The 19,556-nt window shown below is 29.1% G+C and overlaps 1 protein-coding gene across 1 annotated transcript; it reads right to left on the reverse strand.

The window, feature by feature from the left end:
* Nucleotides 1-7,706: 7,706 nt before the first annotated feature.
* On the reverse strand, nucleotides 7,707-19,404 carry LOC119632586 (transportin-1-like). Its single transcript, XM_038025561.1, has 9 exons — nucleotides 19,294-19,404; nucleotides 13,460-13,638; nucleotides 11,583-13,358; nucleotides 11,346-11,516; nucleotides 11,120-11,291; nucleotides 10,929-11,024; nucleotides 9,179-9,254; nucleotides 8,772-8,946; nucleotides 7,707-7,825 (listed from the first exon to the last, which is right to left on the reverse strand). Exons 2-9 carry the CDS (start codon nucleotides 13,556-13,558, stop codon nucleotides 7,718-7,720), a joined length of 2,673 nt encoding a protein of 890 aa, XP_037881489.1. The 5' UTR covers nucleotides 13,559-13,638; nucleotides 19,294-19,404; the 3' UTR covers nucleotides 7,707-7,717.
* Nucleotides 19,405-19,556: the final 152 nt, after the last annotated feature.

Genomic DNA, 19,556 nt, shown 5'->3' on the forward strand with positions numbered 1-19,556 from the left:
AATTAAATCCGTTATTAAATAACACACAAATAAAGTAGATATCGAGAATTTGTTAGTGTTTTTGTCTGTGGCATATATAATTTGTTACTGTACATATATATATACACCTTTATTTATAAGATTAAATTTAAAAATAAAAAAAAAAAAATAAAAAAAGAAAACTAAAAAGGAAACTAAAGAAAAGAAAACAAGTACGTTTTTCCCTAATTTTGTGTATTTTGGTTGAATATTGATTATGAGTTTTTAAATTTTACCTTTTGTTTTTGTTGATTTGTTTTTGTTGTTGTAAATCTTCGATACGAAAATATTTTTGTTTTCCTTTTCTAAATTTTATTATTATTTATATTATATTTTAACACTTATCTTAAAAAAAAAAAAAAAAAAAAATCACCCGAGATAGACGCGAACGCGACCAAATTCCGCGATGAATTTGGTTTAGGTACATTACGATCACGATTAATTTTTGTTGCTGTTAGAGTTATTTGACGTGTTTCTTTATTTTATATTTTTTTTGCTTTTTTTTTTTGTTTTTATTTTTTATATCTTAGTTAATTGTTCTTCAATTAATTTTCTTTTTGTTATTGTTGTTGCTGTTTTTTTATACATCTTAGTTTTTTTTTTAAATTTTTTTCTTTTGTTTTTCTTTTCATTATTTATTTATTTATTTTGTTTTTTTTTTTTTTTTTTTGTATATGTATTTACAACTGTGCGACGTTTTGTTCATTTGTTGTTGCTGTTTGGGATCTGGGGGCGAAGATCCATTATAAATAGACGCGACGCGAAACCGAAACTTTCGAACCCGTTAATTTTTCTTCTATTTATGCATTTCTTTGTAATTATTATTGGTTAGTTTGTTTTATTTATGTTTTTCTCACGCGATTTATTATTATATCCCCTGGTATGTTTAAACTGTTTGTTAAAACACAAAAATCTGTTTTTATACATTTTTATAATATTTTTAAGAATAGTTGTATAAATATTTAATTTACAAAAATTACTATTTAAAAAATTAAAAAAATAAAAATTCAAGTCTTTTGTTTTCATATAAATCAGATCGTGAAAAAATTACAAATCCTTATAAAGGAGCGTAAGTGTATGTATATGTATTGTGTCTAAGTGTAATTGTATTATAGTTGACAGTTAGTATAAAAATCGTTCACAAGTTTTAGCTTAAACAATGAACAAAAATTTTGCATTCTCTTAATTAAAAAAAAAAAAAAAAACACTAATAATAATATTTGTTTAAAGAAAGGAAGTCTTTAAAAGTCAATTAAAATTTTTCCAAAATTAAATGAGAACAATTAAAAAAAAATTTATATATTTTAAACCTGATCGAATAGTAAACAATCTTAGTAAATTCGAATTAAAAATCTTTCCATTTGTCAGCCGTAAGGAAATTAAGATGCAAGGCTGAGCGAAAAAAGTTTACCAGCACCACCACCACCACCACGTCATAGCTCCCATAACAAACTTTGTTCGAAGAAATAAATAGGATAGGATGGGAAGCGGGGCCTGGCCATTCAAGTGCTTTTTGCATTGCAGACCTTTTACTTCCTTTCTGCACTCATTATTAAATATTTAAATCGCCCCTTTCCTTGCCAATGACATATAGATATGTTCTTTTCTTTTCTTTTGTTTTGAAAAACTTATTACATTTTATGCATTTATAAAACTGTTATCAAACTTTCTCAAAAAAAAAAAAAAAAAAAAAAAAAAATTTTAAAATAAAATTTTTTTGCTTTACTTTTTCGACTTCCTTAAATTTCGAGGAATAATTAACAAAAAAAAAAAAAAAAATTTATCAAATTATAATACCATTGTGTTTTAATTAATATATATTGTTGCAATTGTTATTATTACATATTTTAAAATCTATATATAAACTATTTTTTTACTTTCCATTGTTCATGCAATTAAAACACGAAAGCTTGGTAAATATGCAGTAGTAGAGATAATAATAAACGTTATAAACGAACGAACGACGAAGTGGTTGCATTATTTTTCTCTTTTTTTTTTTTTTTATAAACGCGAACGCGAAACCGATAAAACCCGAAACGCGACGTATGTTTAGTTATTTAACGAAAATCAAAAGTTATAAAAAAGCATCTGACCAACGAAACCTTACAGAGATGCGGTGGGTTGGGTTGTAGGGCTGCGGACGGGGAGATCAAATTTCAAATCGTAGCAAAGTAAATGAGGGATAATCTCTATAGATGTAATCGAATATAGTGAAGGTGTTAAAAATAGAAATGCAGATGCAGATACAGAGACCATTTCAGAACATCTCGATAAAAATCCTACAAATTTTCGCTTATTTTTCTTCAATTTAATTAAATCATTAAAATTTAATTTTCAATCAAATTAATAATCGGTGTTTTGTTTTTATTTATTTCGATTATTGTTTTAAATTAATTAACAAATGTTCTTTGTCACCGTTATTTCAAATTCCCATCGTATCGAATTTTATGAAGATTTGTGAACAATTTCAGACGCTCAACGACTTTTCAACACAGCAAAGAAGCAAAGAAAAACTCACTTAATAAAAAAAAAAAACGAACGGACGAGCGAACGAGCGATTCTTAAAACGAATCAACGCTGCATAATAAGATGATGGATGGTTGTGAAGGAAACGGTTTCGCTTTACAAATGCTTTCAAACCTTTAATTCTTTCACATTTAACGCGTGTTTTTGCATTTTTTTAATTAATTATATAATAATTATTACGATATATATTCCGATAACGAAACGACGATATAACGCGGCACGACCCGATTTTCTTTTTATCTTTATCTTCTTTTAATACACTTTACTTTTTCTTAAAAAATTTAAAAAACAAAACGAAACAAAAAAAAACGCAAATAAATATATAAATCAACTAAAAAAAAAAAAAAAAAAAAAAACAAAAAAAAAAGAAAAAGTTAAAAAAAAAATTTTTATGTATATATATAAAAAAAAAAAAATAGATAAAATACAAGATAACAAAAATAAAATCTATGCTATGGAGAGATGACGAAAGACTGGAGATAATTAAGTACATTACGTTAAATGAAGAAAAAAAATTATATATATAATGAATATTAGTTTGGATGTAAATAAAGAGTGACAGAAAAATATAGAATTATCATTACACTGCATACACGCAATTATATGAATAATATAAACATTTAATTTTTCAATTGTAATTCAGATACAAAAGACGATTGCGTGCGTAAACACAATCAAAATTATTTTTTAAAATTTCGCATAATTTTTGCTACGAAAACTTAACTAACTAACTAAGTAAAATTAATTAACTAAATAAATGAACGAGTGTTGAGAGAAAAAATTTCATTAAAAACAATCTTTAGATTCATATCGAAAGATAAAATCATAATAGATATTATCAATATATATCTATCCTCATTTTGCACGGATCGCTTAGTAATCAATCGCAATGAATTAATAAACATTTGTTTATCGTTTGTGCAATCTCTGAGCATTAAAGCGTTAAAGCTCAGGTTAATTTCGATAATTTGATCTTTAGATAAGAAACTAGATTTTCAATTTAATCGCAATATATAATAAATGAAAATTTAAAAATTCAATATTTAAATATATAGTAAAGTATTGTGTTGATGGCCAAATATAAACTTTTTTATTATTATTATTATTTTTTATTTTTCTAATTTGAAAATTTTGAAATCCCCCTCAATTCAAATTAATTTCTAAACGAAAATTTACAACAATTAAGATTGCGATTATAATTTAAAAAAGAATAAAATAAAAACCTTTGGCAGATAAATGAAAATATTTTTAAAAATTAATTATTTGTTTTCGGTTCGGTTCCTTTTGACTTTTCATCGAAATTTTATAGAAGAAAATATTTTTTATGAAATTTTTTTTTTTTTTTTTTACAAATTTACTTAAAAACGTTAACACACTACTCACTCATTAGCTGCGATAACATATTTTATAAGATTTATACAATTAATTTAAAAAAAAAAAAAAAAAAAAAAAAAAAAAACGAAGAAGCAGAAGAAGTACCTGTACCTATACCTGTAACGTGAAAACTTTCAAAAATTATTTATAATTAAAATAAATATACGCAATTATTGCGAGAATAACATTTTTATACAATTGCAAACGTAACGGATTGCTCTGCTCGGGGGCAGAAATTTTTACAAACAAATATCACTTCACTTAATGAAGTGTTAACGATTTGGCATTCGGACATTATTACAACAAGAATCAAGTTAACTCTTTACGGGACAAAATAACTATATATATATATATATATATATATAGAGCGAAATTATATATATATATATATATATATGAAAATGAAAAATTTAAGACGCAATTTCGCTCTAAGATCAATCTCGGCGCATGTACTACTCTTGGAAGGGATTGCTGACGCTGCTTGACCTTTGACGGATAGCAATGAATGGTATTTGCTTTTGATAAATCGGGAAAGATATATATTTTATATATTTTTAATTAAAACTTGTTTTTGCTTCTTCTTCTTCGCCTCCTTGCTTGCTATCATCGATGACGTCTAAATTAACTCCCGAAGAAATACTTAAGAAATAAAATTTCAAAATTTACTGATCTAGTTGTCAGGTCGGGACATTTACCTTAGATGTGATATATAGTATATATATATTTTTTTATTTATTTAATTATTATTTGTTTTATTTTTTAAATTAAACTTTTATTAATATATATAGATATTTAGATTTTTAATTAATATAAGAACCCTTTACTTAAAAAGTAATCTTGATATTATTTTAAGACACGGGAAAATTCTTAAAAAGCAATGGAATCATTTAAATTGAAATTATTTCATATTTGCTATAATTTTACTTAGAATATTTAACTAACTCATCTTTAAATCTTCATTAAAATTGAAAAAGGAACACAAATAGATTGCCTGCCAAAGGGTTGGGTACTTAACTTAATTTAGTTTAAAAATTAATGATTGATTGATTCATTGATTGATTGATTGATTAATGTCTTTTATGATTTTAATTAAAAAGAAGAGAGACTAAAAATATTAGATTTTAAATCTAATTCAAAATTTGTCAATAATAGTAGTAGCAAAATTCTTAAATTACAATTGAAAATTTTATATAATAAAAAATTAATTAATTGCTAATTGCGAATAATTTGAAAAACCAAAATATACAAATAAGTTGACAAATGTGGTTGGAGTTATATGAAAGCAATGAATTTCATTAATTGCTATTGTGTTATTGTGTTGTTATTGTTGATGGTGTTGGCGTTGTCGTTATTATGTTTATAAAAGAGAAAATCTGTGAATATGTCACACGATTATCTTGTAAAATACATATAAAGTAGCATAGCATTTACACTTAAACGATATTACACACATATTTAGTAAGTAATAATAGTTTTAATTTTATTAAGGTTTTCTATTTTTTATTTTTTTTTTTTGTTTTGTTCCTTTATTTTTTTTTTTTTTTGGTTTTTTTTTGTTTGTGTTTCGTTTTCTTCTTCTTGCGGTAAATCAATAATATTTTCAAAAAACCTTAAAAAATGTTTAAAATGTAAATATTTCAGTATATATATATATATATGTACACATATATATACCTATATAGCCACCACTAATATAGAATAATGTCCAAAAGAGTTTATAGTAGTGCCTGGACTTAACTAATGACTAATGAACGCTACTCGAATCATTATACAACTTTTTGAAGATTTCAAGGCACAGCAAAATTTTAAACATTACTTAAATCTTTTTTTTTTTTTTTTTTAAGATTGAAGAGCAGTTGTCGAATTTATAAAAGTCAAAAAAAGAAAAAAAAAAAAAAATAGTTGTGCGGCAAAGCAACTAGAAAAAGCTTTGCTCAGCGAGGAGGAGGAGCAGCATGCTAGAAGATAAACATTTTACTCAAATAACATGCAACGAGGATTGGGGACGAGGTAATGAGATTTAAATAAATAACTGAATCAGCTAAGGATATATTTTCAATAATTGCATCCCCGCGTCAATTAGCTAAAAATATATATAATTGTTTTTTGTCTTATCGAATATTAGAAACCATGCGTGTAAAGCTACTATTTGCAAAAAACACTGGTCGTCTTAAATAGAAATTTTAAAATGCTTCTCTTATTTTGGCTCGATTTTAGATCTTACGATGATATTTTTCTTATTTAAGATTAAGACTTTTATAAATTTTTTTTTTTTTTTTTTTTTTTTTTTCCAACATTGTTACTAAATTTTCAATACTTTGTAATAGCTTTCAATTTTTAACGCACTTATTACAGAGAAAATAACGGAATAATTAGAGAAAAGACGTTTAACGTAAATTGCATAATTGAAATTTCTTTCAGAACGATATTGAAGTTGTAAAAGAATTTTACTTTAAATTTAGTGAAAAGAATTATTTTGAAATCTTCATGAATAAATATAGAAAATAATAAAAAAAAAATAGATATACGAAATAAAAGAGTTTTTGTAAAATTGAAAATTCTTTCGGGACCATATCTGATCACAAGACAGTTCGTTTAAGAAGTTGTAAAAGAATTTTACTTTAAATTTAGTGAAAATAATTATTTTGAAATCTTCATAAATAAATATAGAAAATAATAAAAAAAAAATAGATATACGAAATAAAAGAGTTTTTGTAAAATTGAAAATTCTTTCGGGACCATATCTGATCACAAGACAGTTCGTTTTGCATTCAAGACGCAAAATATATTAAAGATTGTCTTGCCTATGATCTTTGAATTTTTTACGGAACTATGAATATAATGCACCCCCATTACTGAACACTTAAGCCGCTTAAGCTTTATATTTATTTACTTCTAACGTTTCTTTTCTAATGTCGTCCAAAGTTCTTTTGTCTCTCACATACACGCATACTCTGGTGTATGGAAATATTTCTTTATTTTTTTTTCTGTTTCCTTTTTTGTGTATTAGTGGTGGTTATTGCATAGTTCGGCTTGACCCGAAAAATTTTTTTTATTCCTTTTTTTTATTTATATATATATATATATACATATATATATGTATACATATATATATATATATATATATTCCTTTACGTTTCCAAGGACTGTAACAGGTATTCTATATATACATATATATGTATGCGTACATTGTAATGTTGATGTTAGAAGAAGGTTACACCTTTCAATCAATATTATTTCATATTAATATTATTGCTATTGTTCTACGAAAAACGGACTGGTATTTGCAGGTTTGCTAACTTCCGCTAACAATATCTCTTTAGTCCCGATACTAGATTCACACTGTTTGTGATATTTGTTGATTATGTCTGATATTAACTTCTTTGTGTTTTTTTTTTTTTTTTTTCTTTTTTGCTTTTATCTTATTTCTTTATTTATGTGTATTTTTTACTTGTTTCTATACTTTCTGAACCTACAATTGATTTACTCAATTAAATACGCTCATTTATGAAAATTTTCTAAAAAGAAATTTAAGTCCACTTTTAGGGAGGAGAAAAGTGAAAATTTTCATGTATTGTGTTCTGAGTTAGTTGTTATAGCTCCACTTAACTATTGTATTATTTGGACTTAACCACGAAGCAATTTGTATTTTATATATATATATATATATATATATATATATAAATATATATATATAAATATATATATATATAAATATATTTTTGTTGTTGTTATTGTTGTTTGTGTTGCTAATTATTATTGCCACCTCAAATATCCCATTTTTTTTGTGTTTTTTTCTTTAGATATTGTACATAGCCACTAACCGATCAGATAATGTCGAAGGGAACTGATCTACAAAACGACGCCAATTTTCTTCTCCTACTTGGTTTTTAAAACCGTGTAAAATCTAGAACAAGTTTAAGTATGACAAATAAATAATGTTATTAACTGAGTTGCACTTATTTAATTTAATGTGAGAATCAATAAAGCGGATTCTTCTTCATTTTTTTTTTTTCATGTTTAAAAAAAAAAAAAACATTTGCCTGCTATACGTTGAGCAGATTTGAGACTCAATTTATCACGGAATGATTGATAGATGGAAGGAAATCAAATCGTAATTTGTGCATGAATCATAAAACGTTCATTCATTCAGTTTTTCCTTTCCTTTTCTTTTTGTTAACTTGCTGATGTCATCTCGAGAAACGTTTGTATGAAATTAATTACATATTTTCATCATAAAAACACTTCAGGTCGTGAGCGATTATTTGTATTCAGATCATTAACTTTTGTCTAAGGTGGGGAAGGGAAGGAAGGAAGGACGGAAGGAAGGAAGGAAGGAAGGAAGGAAATAATAAAGTGACCATGTAAAGTTGTTATCATCTCACGAATCGAACAGGCCACACGAGGCTGTATCGCTTTGACAAGAAAATAATATACAGCATTAGGACGTATCTTTAATGATATAGCATACTAAGCGTAACTGCTAATACTAGTTACTAACGATAACAAAGAATTTATTTTTGTCGTAGTTTATTCGTAAAACTGCTAGAATTAATTAATAAAAAATGTCGCAAACTAATCAGTAGAGAAACATTTGAAAAGTAAAAGAATGGACTTATATATACGCTTTAGCTCTCTTTCAAAGCGAGCAAAACGTAATCGGACTAATAGATATATAATCCATCTTAAAATTTGGAAGAGGGGGGAGGGGAGGGATGGTGGGACGGGCGTAGGGTGTCGCTAATGAATGGTATACGTTGCTCTTCATTATATTCTTCTTGAAATTATGTTTTCATATTTCTGTTTTTAAAAATCCACTTCATTAACTTACACTCACACTTGTTGAAAAATACCTTTTGTATCATTTGATGTAAATCTTGCGGTGGATTAACCCATGAAGCGATAGCATCACAAAAAAATATAAAATCGGGCACCACCCCAGCTGGATTGACTGTAATCATATGGCACATGCCACGAAATGCCGAATCTTTCTCATCGTTGTCCCTTATGTGACGCAAAGATGTGCACCTAAAGTGAATAAGAGAAATAGACTTTATTCAAAGTTCATTTAATGTGTTTTGTCTATCGTGAAAGAGGTACTTTTTCTGTAATTTAAAAAAATAAATAAATAAATAAAACAAAAAAAAAAAAAAAACATGAGTTAATTGCAAATAAAATCTTTTGTTAAATAAAAACTAAAAGATTGATTAATGTTCAAAAATGAAATTAAAAATCAAAAACAAAAGCATGTGCTACACACCACTGTCGTACAAATTCTGGCAAAAATGGAGCCACTTCAACTGGGCACACATAACCTAGACGACCGATAGTAATTGCTATAAAAAGAACAGAAAATTGAACAAATTTTTTTAAAAAATATATAAAATTTAAATAAATAAATTAAAAAAAAAAATTGTATGCAAATACACTGGGAATATATCGTTCGTTCTTATAAAATGAGTAGTAACTAACATTTTTGAAATTTTAAAGCAATGATTAAAAAAGCAATAAAGTTAAAATTAAACACGAAAGCGATGCGTAGAGAGGATTTGTATATGACAAAACCTGACACCGTTTAACATCAAATTTCAGATAAATTAAATATTTTCATAACTAATGCATGTGTGTAATGACAGAGAAAAGAAGAGAAAAGAGAGAGAAAAAAAAAAAAAAAAAAAAAAACAAACTAAACTAATCCATACATACAATACTTTCCCACTTCGAAAAACAAAAACACCTGAATCAATCTAAATGGCCGTTCGTTTTTGCTAATTAATAATAATATCTACAAAATTACCGCAAAGAAACTAAATTATATCTTAATGTTTAACTCAAAATGCAAATTCCCAGACACTCATATTGTTCAAGTGAAATTCAAAATTGTGTATTAAACAGTTTTAAGCAGCCTTCTTCTTTTATTCGGATATCGAAATAATTTTGTTTACGCTTGTTTTGTAATGTTACCGAGAAACCGAGAAACTTACTCCTTACGTATAACTAACTATTGAAACTGTGTATATAAAAATCGACTTAATGCCAAGATTTCTTTAAACTGCGTTTAGTGGGGCAAAAAAAAAAAATTATTATCTACCCTTGTACTTTTATATCTTATTGTTGTATTATTATTACTGGTACTGAAGAAAATGAAGCAACATGTTGCCTTACATAAGCATGAACGATGTAAATTATCTATGAATCTTCGAGTATTTCAGTATTCTTTTCATTCTATTTCTTCAAAATGTTCCATAGCTATATCAGTTATAGCATTTTGCAGACACTCACTCGCTTGTCCTCCAATTGTTTTCACGAGAAATCTATTATATATATATGTCTAATCCATTCATATGTTAATTAAACAAGAGACAATAACAGTTTTAATTACCCGGGATCGATCACTAAATATTCAATACCATATATATTTCGTTAAAAATCAAATTATTCATGGACATCTTATATGTTTTCAAAATCAATACGTAACAGAAGAAGGTGGCCGAAGAAGTGCCTCAAAAAACTTTGTTAATGCATTCGCATCTTAACAATTCACGTTTACAATCACGGTCAAGTCTATGCACGTTTGTATCGTCGTTTGCCTCAATTTTTCCGTTCCGTAAACTTGATAAATTATGAATCTAAATTAGGAAGGAAAGCAAAGCAGCAACACCTAAAGTGAAGCGTTCATCCAAGTGTTGTTCAAGCGTTTTCTCTTTCGATAAGTAGGAAGAAAGGAGATTATAAAAACCAATGTTAATTACATATATTTCGTTTCAAAAAGGAAATGTTATGTTACCCTTTTTTTCTTTTTAAATTAATATAACGATATATATATATATATATATGTATAATAACGCAATTATGTACGAATCAAAAAAATAGCCGTTTTATATTGTTAAGTTTGTTTGCTTTCAACAAATCGAAACCATTTTATATTATAACTAAACTAAAGGATTGAAATTTTCATCTACCTGAAGGAAACAATGATTTTTTTTTTTTTTTTTGGATATACAACTTACCGGTATTTTCTAAAAGTGTTTTTGTAGTATTTGGTCGATTTATAATAATAATTAATTCCTTCAATACAAGATGAATATACTGACGTGTCTCTTCACCTATAACATAACGTAATTGCAAATAGGAGGAAAGTTAACGCGACAACTAAATGAAATCAAGGATTATTATAAGTAATGCATTATGATTTTCTTACCCAATTTCATACATATTTCGCCGATAGCCCAAGTTGCATTATTACATACGCTGATATGATCTGGATTGAGATTTTGACCCAGAATAGGGAAAAACTCCGCCATGAAAGGATGCACATGTTGAAAGCAGGCTTTGGTCAAATCACCCAGTAAAGCAAATGAAGATTGCCGAACCTGCAATGGAAATGAATTATCATAAAATGCTACGAGATTTTTAGGGGCATTTACTTCTGGTAACGCATCCTGCATGCACTGATATAACAATTGCATAATATTACTATTCGCTACCAACGATTCTATATGACCGTCTAGACCCTCCGCTAGCCCAGATAGCAAATCTAAAGCCACAATCATACGTTCTTTGTCCGGTTGATCGAAGCCAGCATTTTGTTTCCAAGCCTTTATTCAATTAAAATGCGATTAACGATAAAACGTATTAATCCAATAGCCAAATAGTTTTCTTACCATATCTTGATTGATGGTCTGCTCAATGAGTGAAATACAACGTTTATATACGGGATCGCAATAAGGTAAGAAGCCCGATTGTAGAGCAGTAGCAATACTAGATAAACATTCGAGCAGCGGAAATAAGTCTTTGTCATCGTCTTTAAGTAAATTCCACTTCTCAATAAGTGGTGGCATTAGGATATCTATATATTGTGGTTTATTTAAATGATGACCCACCGAGTCCGCCAAGGTGCCGACTGCATCGTATAGTATCAATAAATTTTTGTGTTGATATTTGGAAAAAGCAAATACTAAAGTTTGCAATATATATTCAAGATAGGGAACCAAATCAGTGCAAGCTTCCTCTTCTAATGTAGCAAAGGCCGAACAGGCTGCTTCTTGTACACGTTTGTTTGAGTCTAAGATGCGTTTCAGCAATTCTTCCATGAGCGGCTTTAAGTATTGATCATGTGGCTGACTTACTACCCAATTGGCGTAGCGGGACAATGTCCAGCAAGTTATCGAGCGTACAAGAGCTTTTTTATCGGACAAACAGCTTATTAGGTACGGTATTAGCTCAGGCAGATGCTGTATCATGCCTTGCATGCAACCCTCAGCTATAGCTCCTAAGGCCAAAACACCACTCTCTTTGATCACCCATTCGTGGTGAAATAAAGTATCCTTGAGAATCGGTAAAACAATTGGCAAACATTCCTCGCGAAAGACATTAGCAAGAACATCTAAAGCAGCAGCACTGCATTTACGTAAATTCCATTCGGACAAAGAACTGTCATCGTCTAATCCACCGTCAAAGTCGTCATCCTCTTCGTCACCACCCCCACCAGCTTCGCCAGACTTGATTGCATGCGATCGCGACTTATGGAAACGTGGTCGAATGTCCTCTTCACGATCTGGTACCATATCGTCGTCCTCAATGTTACCCTTCAGTAGTATGATATCAATTTCGGAATAGCGCATACCACGCACCAAAATAGGGGCCAATTGTGGTAGATAAGGTGTTAAAACATCTTTACATATATTCTGTTCGGCCAATGATAGCCAAAATTCTGATGCTTCCAAAGCTACACCGTCATCAGAATCTTGGGTACGCATAAGCATATACTCAATTATTTGAGGCATATGCGGCAATAAACGATCCATTCGTACCTCTAGTAACATAACCAAACCATGGCACACATTCTTACGTACTTCATGGTCATCATCTGAGGATAAATTGAAGAGGCTTTCAATAAAAGCATCGATGTGTAACATAAGTGCTTGCGAACGATTAATTATAAAATGATTAATGCAAGCAATAGCATGCGAACGAATTTTGGGATCATTATGGCTAAAGTATTGCATAAATTTCGGTATCATAATATTTAGAGGTCGATTAAGAGCAGCTGAATCCAACACTTCAGCGTGATCTTCGCAAATTTTTTGTAAAGCACTGAAAGCACCCTCACAAACATTGTAATCCTGTGAGTCGAGCATCTCGCACAATGATGGCAGTAATTGCGGCCAATTATGTAGGCCGCCGTTGCTTGCAATGGTCGTGATCAAAATGCCAACAGTGGCACGTATCAACGGTGAAGTATCACCAATTGCCTGCAAGCATTCATGTTTAATATATTCAACAATTTCAGGGCGCAGATTATTGCCATGGTTGCGTATGTTATTCTTCAGGATCAGACCGCTCAGTGAACGAGTGGGTTCATCTTCAGCTTTAAGTTTAGTTAAAACGTAGATTAAATAGTTATTGAAGTCGGGATATTGATTCAGTTCCTCCAATTTCTAAAATAAATTCAACGACACAAGTGTATAAAAAGCAAAAATTTTAATAAAACAATTTAAGAGCGCAATACTTTTTTTTTATGAAATAATCAATTACATACCATATGAACAGCCATTTGTGTGGCTGTGTCTGGAGATTGTGATTCTTTGAGTATGGCTATGATTTGTTGTAAACCATTTGCTTGCGGTTCCCACGTCATTTTAATAATTAATATTTATCCTCTTTTCTCTTGTAAACGAATTCTCCTTATAAAATGTCCTCTCTTTAACTACTTTTTATCTATATATATATATATATATATATATATATAAATATATATATATATTTTTATAAAAATTTTTTTTTTTTTTTTTTTTTTAAGTGTTGCTATTGGAGAGACACGTATAAATAAGTTCATATGGCATATATCTCATATAGAATTAAAAAATATAATGTTTATATATAATGTCTATAAATATTAGATTTAATTAAAAAATAAACTTTTTTCTTAACAAAATATCAATATAAAGTGAAAATATATAATAAACATAACAATGGTTAGAAATTAATCCGTCAAGTGTTCACGATGATTCCGTCAATATACATAAAATAGTTTCAGAATATATCATCACCCATCACTTTTCTTCCTTAATATGCTAACAATAAGAATGAAAAAAAAAAAAAAAAAATTGTTTTCTACAATCTAAAAAAAAATTGTCGCCAAAGTGATATCAAGAAATTTCAGAAATCCCAAATGTTTAATCTTTCTTTTAAAATGTGGTCATTACACATACACACACCTAACATAACAAAGAGTTTGTCATATGACCGATCATTACTGGACTTTTAATTTTGCATGAATTTGATTAATTGGACACCCAACTATATGGAAATTCAATCAGACAAATATGAAAAACTAGAACCTCAGGCTAAGTGTTTCATGTTTAAATTGGCTCCGCCACTAAAGCAAATACATAATATACATAAAAAAAAATAAATAAAAAAAACCGTTTTTTTTTTGGACATTCTTTGCTTAAACGGTCACATAGCCGCACCATAGGGAAGATCAAATATATATAAAAAGCACAATTAAAGAGAGCACAGTAATAAGAGAGGTGGAAAACATGTTTTGTAGTTTCCTCTCAATGTTCAAACTGATGACAACTAATAGATGGTAGGGGCGAATTGACTTCACTAATGAACTGCAACAAATCGTTGCAGAGAGTAATACCGGATAATATACAGTCCAGTAAATAGTAAGGATTCGTTATTTTCGCCACAACATTTGCAAGGTCCAGAAACGCGCCTTCAACACGTAAAAAAGCGCATAGATTCTTGGTAATTTAAAAGGAGTTTTTCGAAACGGCCCATATTGCGAAGGGAATTGAAACTTCGAACGCTAATCCTTAAATACCCAATTCTATTGTAAAAATAAATTTGCGGGCGTTTAAAACCAACGAAAATGTTATACGATATTTGCCATCGGATGGCGGAGACTTTCCTTTCGTCGCTTTTGTGTATGAAAGAAAAGATATTAATAAGATAAGTTAAGCAAACATTAGTCGTATTGATTAAAAATTAGTAAACAGAAATTTTCATGAATTTCAATATACTATCAGGGAAATATCAAACTCGCATCATCGGATGTATATATAGGGGATTAAGTCTCAAGCCGGCTTTGTTGTTAATCTTAGATTACATTACAATGGCAGCATCAACCTAACGCCGCCGGAGGGGAGTTCGTTTTCTCTCTCTCTCTCTCTCTCTCGATCGCTGTTTACTAGCGTTTTACAAGTTTTTCAATTTGTCCTTTGTAAGAGAGAGAGAGAGAGAGAGAAATAGAGATAGATAGAGAGATAGATAGAGAGAGAGGAAGAGATAGAGAGATAGAGAGAGAGAAAGTGGTTTGTTAAAATAAAGCAAAGCTAAACATTGACTTCCTCCATGCCGCTAAATTCTTGCAATTCAAATGGCGCGTCAAGTGATCCATTCTGACCATTAGGGATTGCTTCATAGAGTTGGGTTATTATCTAAAAGTGCTTTTTCAACTTGACACATAATGGTAAACACTCTGGATGGAGTAAACTCATTTTTAATATAAATTTTTACTCTTTAACTTTCATATTTGTAGCTTTGTCCCATTATTAAATTGCCATACACTAACCTATTCTTCTTCTTTTCGTCATGGGTTGATTCAAGAGAACTGCGTTTTATTGCGACGCGAGAAATACGATTTAATTTGCTTCTCTTTCATAAAAGGTATAAAATCCTTAATCGAATTTCAATCTGGATTCAATTTTCTTTAAAAGACGCGATCATCGATAGTCAGAGTATCAAAAGTTAATTAAATTGTTAGTGAAGTCATGTCACATTGTCTAATGGGAAGTTTATCGGTTTAGATTAAAGTCACTGTTTGTTATAATCAATTAAAATCTCTTGTAGCGATCTTAAGAGCAAAAAACGCTTCAGATGAACGCCATGCATGGTTTTTGTTTGCAACGTCAAGGCCCGAGCGATTTCTCCTTATCTTCTCCTATAAGATAACAAACAAAATGAAACTTTTTCGTTTTCCATTTTAATTTTTCCTTTTTTTTTTTTTTTTTCTTTCATTAAATAAACTTTTTTAAAAAATTATATCTTGCTGAGTCTTGATTTTAATTTCATAAAAATGAAGAACAAGTGATTGGTTCCTCCCATTGGTTAAATCCCATCAGGTCAAGAATTCAAATACGAATCTGTGAGAAAATGAAAGAGTATTTCTTTGTTTTTTACTTTTTCACAGTAAGGGCAAATGGTCGTACGATCACCTAGAAGTTGAAAAATCATGAAGGGAAACGAAAAAGAGACGATATCCTTTTTCGCTCAGAAATACACTTCCTGGATGATCAAAGTAGATCTTATGAATAACGGATTTAATAGTTACTTTATCTCTGCACAGAGATTATAATTTTATCTCTCATGTGGCACTCATGTCGTGAGTAATTATGATTTACTGCAATAACTTCGATTTAAGGCATTCTCTTATCAAAGTACATACAAAGATTTCAAAAACCCATTTCCGAAACGTTCAGAGCTTAAGATCAATAATAGAATATGACGAAATAATCTTGATAGAAGACAAGAAATGAGGGACTGTGTGAGCATCAAAAATGATAACGAGCATAAACATCGACGAACTATAAATTCCTTAGAGCTGGCGATTCATAGATACTTTTTGCAATAAAGTATCCTTGAAAATAAGTTTCCATATATAAAAATAAATATTATTCACAACTTCTTTTTTTTGCAATTTTTCCAAATTCAGAGGATACGTATCACATATCTTATGTATATATAAAACGCTTTCCATTGAATAGTAGTAAAGTGATTGCGAACCGCGAGCCTTTGTCTTTACTTCTAAAATGAGAAACTATCTTAATTAATATAGCGATTGATTGAGTAAAAAAGCATCTGAAAGTCACCAATAATGATTAAACTTCCAATCCAAGGCAATAGGGGAAAGTGTACTAAGTGTACTAAATACAGATATTTACTTGTTCATATTGTTGTATATTAATTGTCTAACGAAACTATTCGACAGCTAATCTTTTGTAGATAACATATGAAATTAAACCTTAAAATATAGGTACATATTACGCAGTTAACGTATTTATGAATATCAAAAGGTGAAATTGTTTTCCATCATTCTCTCCCAAAATAATTAATTTTACTTAAATTTTTAGACGCAAAATCCCTTTAATAGCTTACTAAGGCCCTTTTCCAATAGACAATCAATAGGAATTTCGAGATCAAACTCTTCGTTCTTTTGTTTTGGTAAAGGATACTCAAAAACCAGCTAATTCTAACAAGACATTGGTCTCAAAATTAACGAAAGCATAATGACCAAATTATATCGCGGTTGATTGTCTAACAAAACTTTCGTTAGCCTCAATAATGGACTTTCTTCGCCTACATTATATTAATTTAAGCGATAATAACATTTTCGATTTTGTTTTTACGTTTTTTTATTGGCTACCTAGGAAATAAAAAGAAAATTGTAAAGGTCGAAAATTCTGAATGACCCAAAAAGCAAATGCATTGAGTGACTTGAATCACTTGGTACATTTACGATTATCACGCGGTTTATAGGAAATTAACTTAAATCGTTCTTTCTTTTTTTTTTCTTAAAGCCATTTTTCGAAAGACGTCCCGATGTTAATCACAATTTATCATATTTACTGACAATTTTTGAGAATTGGGAAAAAAAGACAGCTCTGACACGTCTCCAAAATCTGGGAAAAAGCTTTGATTGTATGTTTAACAATTATAGTTTCATAAGTGATTGTGATGTTACTTTAAACTAATTTTACTGCATATTACATTAAGTTATGCTATACTTAGTGTAGGTTACGTTGTAACACCAAAGTTTAACTTACTCTATACTCTTAGTTTGGATATGTAAATTGGAATGCTTTATATTACATAAAAATTTATGTTTACGCACACACTCTTTACAAAAAGCAATTGATTTGATTATTTCGAAAAGTATTTATTAAAAGCCAATGATCGATATTGAGAGGTTCGTTCTAAGCGAGATATAACTTTATTTAAATCAATTATCGACAGTCAAAAAGACGGATCAATGGTATCTAACATTTTGGATTGGAATGCCAATTAAAAAACAAAAAACATAAATATATATCTTTCTCAAGCCAAGCGCAAGTGATTTAGTTGACGTATAAATTTTATACGTTATGTTTGAAAAAACTGACATCAAGAGTTTAACCTAAGCAGACTACAACTTTGTCACTTAGTTATATTAAAACTAACTATTACAGATATAATAATGAAAAAAAACTTCAATTTTCGGATTAAAGTGTGTCTTCATGATTTTTCAACGCGGCAGTCAACCAGAAATTTTTTGATATTTGTTTACGAATGTGATAAAAAGCACATAACTTTCCACACATCACATGCAGGCAAAAGCACTTATATGAAATTCATTTTTCTAGGCAGACAAATAGACGACTTCGTCAGATCTTTGTTTTTTCATATTGACTATAAATACAAATTGAAGCGTATTGCAACAGAATCATTTATCTCAAATATCGCTAATTAAGACCATGAGGGCAGAAAATAAATTATCTGTCGATGTATACGCCGTAGATGTTTAGTTATTAACAAACTATAAACTATTTTCGGCATTTTTAAAAATAAATATGTAAATGGCATGTACAACCATCATCATTGCAGCCAGATGTTTTGAGTTCAAACAAAAGAATCTCCTTACAATAATAAAAGTTGCACCATTGTACTTTTCCCCTCCTCCCAGTTCTCCTCACATCATGGTGTATAACACAAATTCAAAAACAACAGAAAGCAGAAACAATTAAAGTGTCTGCCAATGCCAAGTGTCTCTCTATCCCGAAGGTGTGTGTGTTTTCTTTCACTTTTGCAAGCGTATATATATATATAAATATATATATATCGTGTATTCGTGCGTTTATAATTTTTGAATAGATAAATGACAAAAGTCCCGGTATGAGTTTCATCGTCACATAAGGTGGCAGTCATATTATTAACTAAGTAAAAGCGACGACCATGATTTTGATCGTTATTGATGTGAGCAAAACTTATTTGATAGAACCCTGCCTTATATATGTACCTAATAGAGGTTTGGTTGGCAGACAAAAAAAATAACCACTTTTTTAATCATCAACTAATATTTTAAAGAAAATGGGAAAATCTCAGTATATTACTTTGGATTTAACTATTATTTAATGAATTATATTATAATTGTTTGGCTATTGTCGAATAATAAAGAAAAATGTATACATTTCCTATAGTCGGTGAAATAGAACGCACATTGGTTTTTCTTTGTGAAAAACTCTCGTCTACAGTATAGCTTGCTTTTGCCCATCTAAGCGTCGTCCATTCACCTTGAGAGAAAAGTTTTGACAATTGCTTAAAACTTACGAAATTGTTTATAGTATTCTTCCTTTAATGCACTGTATAACTTTTTAATAGTTTTTACAATAAGTTTAATATCTTCAAACTTTTTTACTCTGTGTTCTTGCAATAAATTCTCTTTTTCTGTACGATTTTTCCTCTTACCAGCAAAAAACTACAAAATGAAGATTTTATGCAGTGTTACCAAATTACACAAATTTTCAATCCCATTCAAAAATTGTAATCGATTTTAATCGATTCTAATTCCTAGCGATGTGCTTAATATGAAA

Source organism: Glossina fuscipes, unplaced genomic scaffold (assembly GCF_014805625.2).
Source record: "Glossina fuscipes isolate IAEA_lab_2018 unplaced genomic scaffold, Yale_Gfus_2 1, whole genome shotgun sequence".
NCBI lineage: Eukaryota > Metazoa > Arthropoda > Insecta > Diptera > Glossinidae > Glossina > Glossina fuscipes.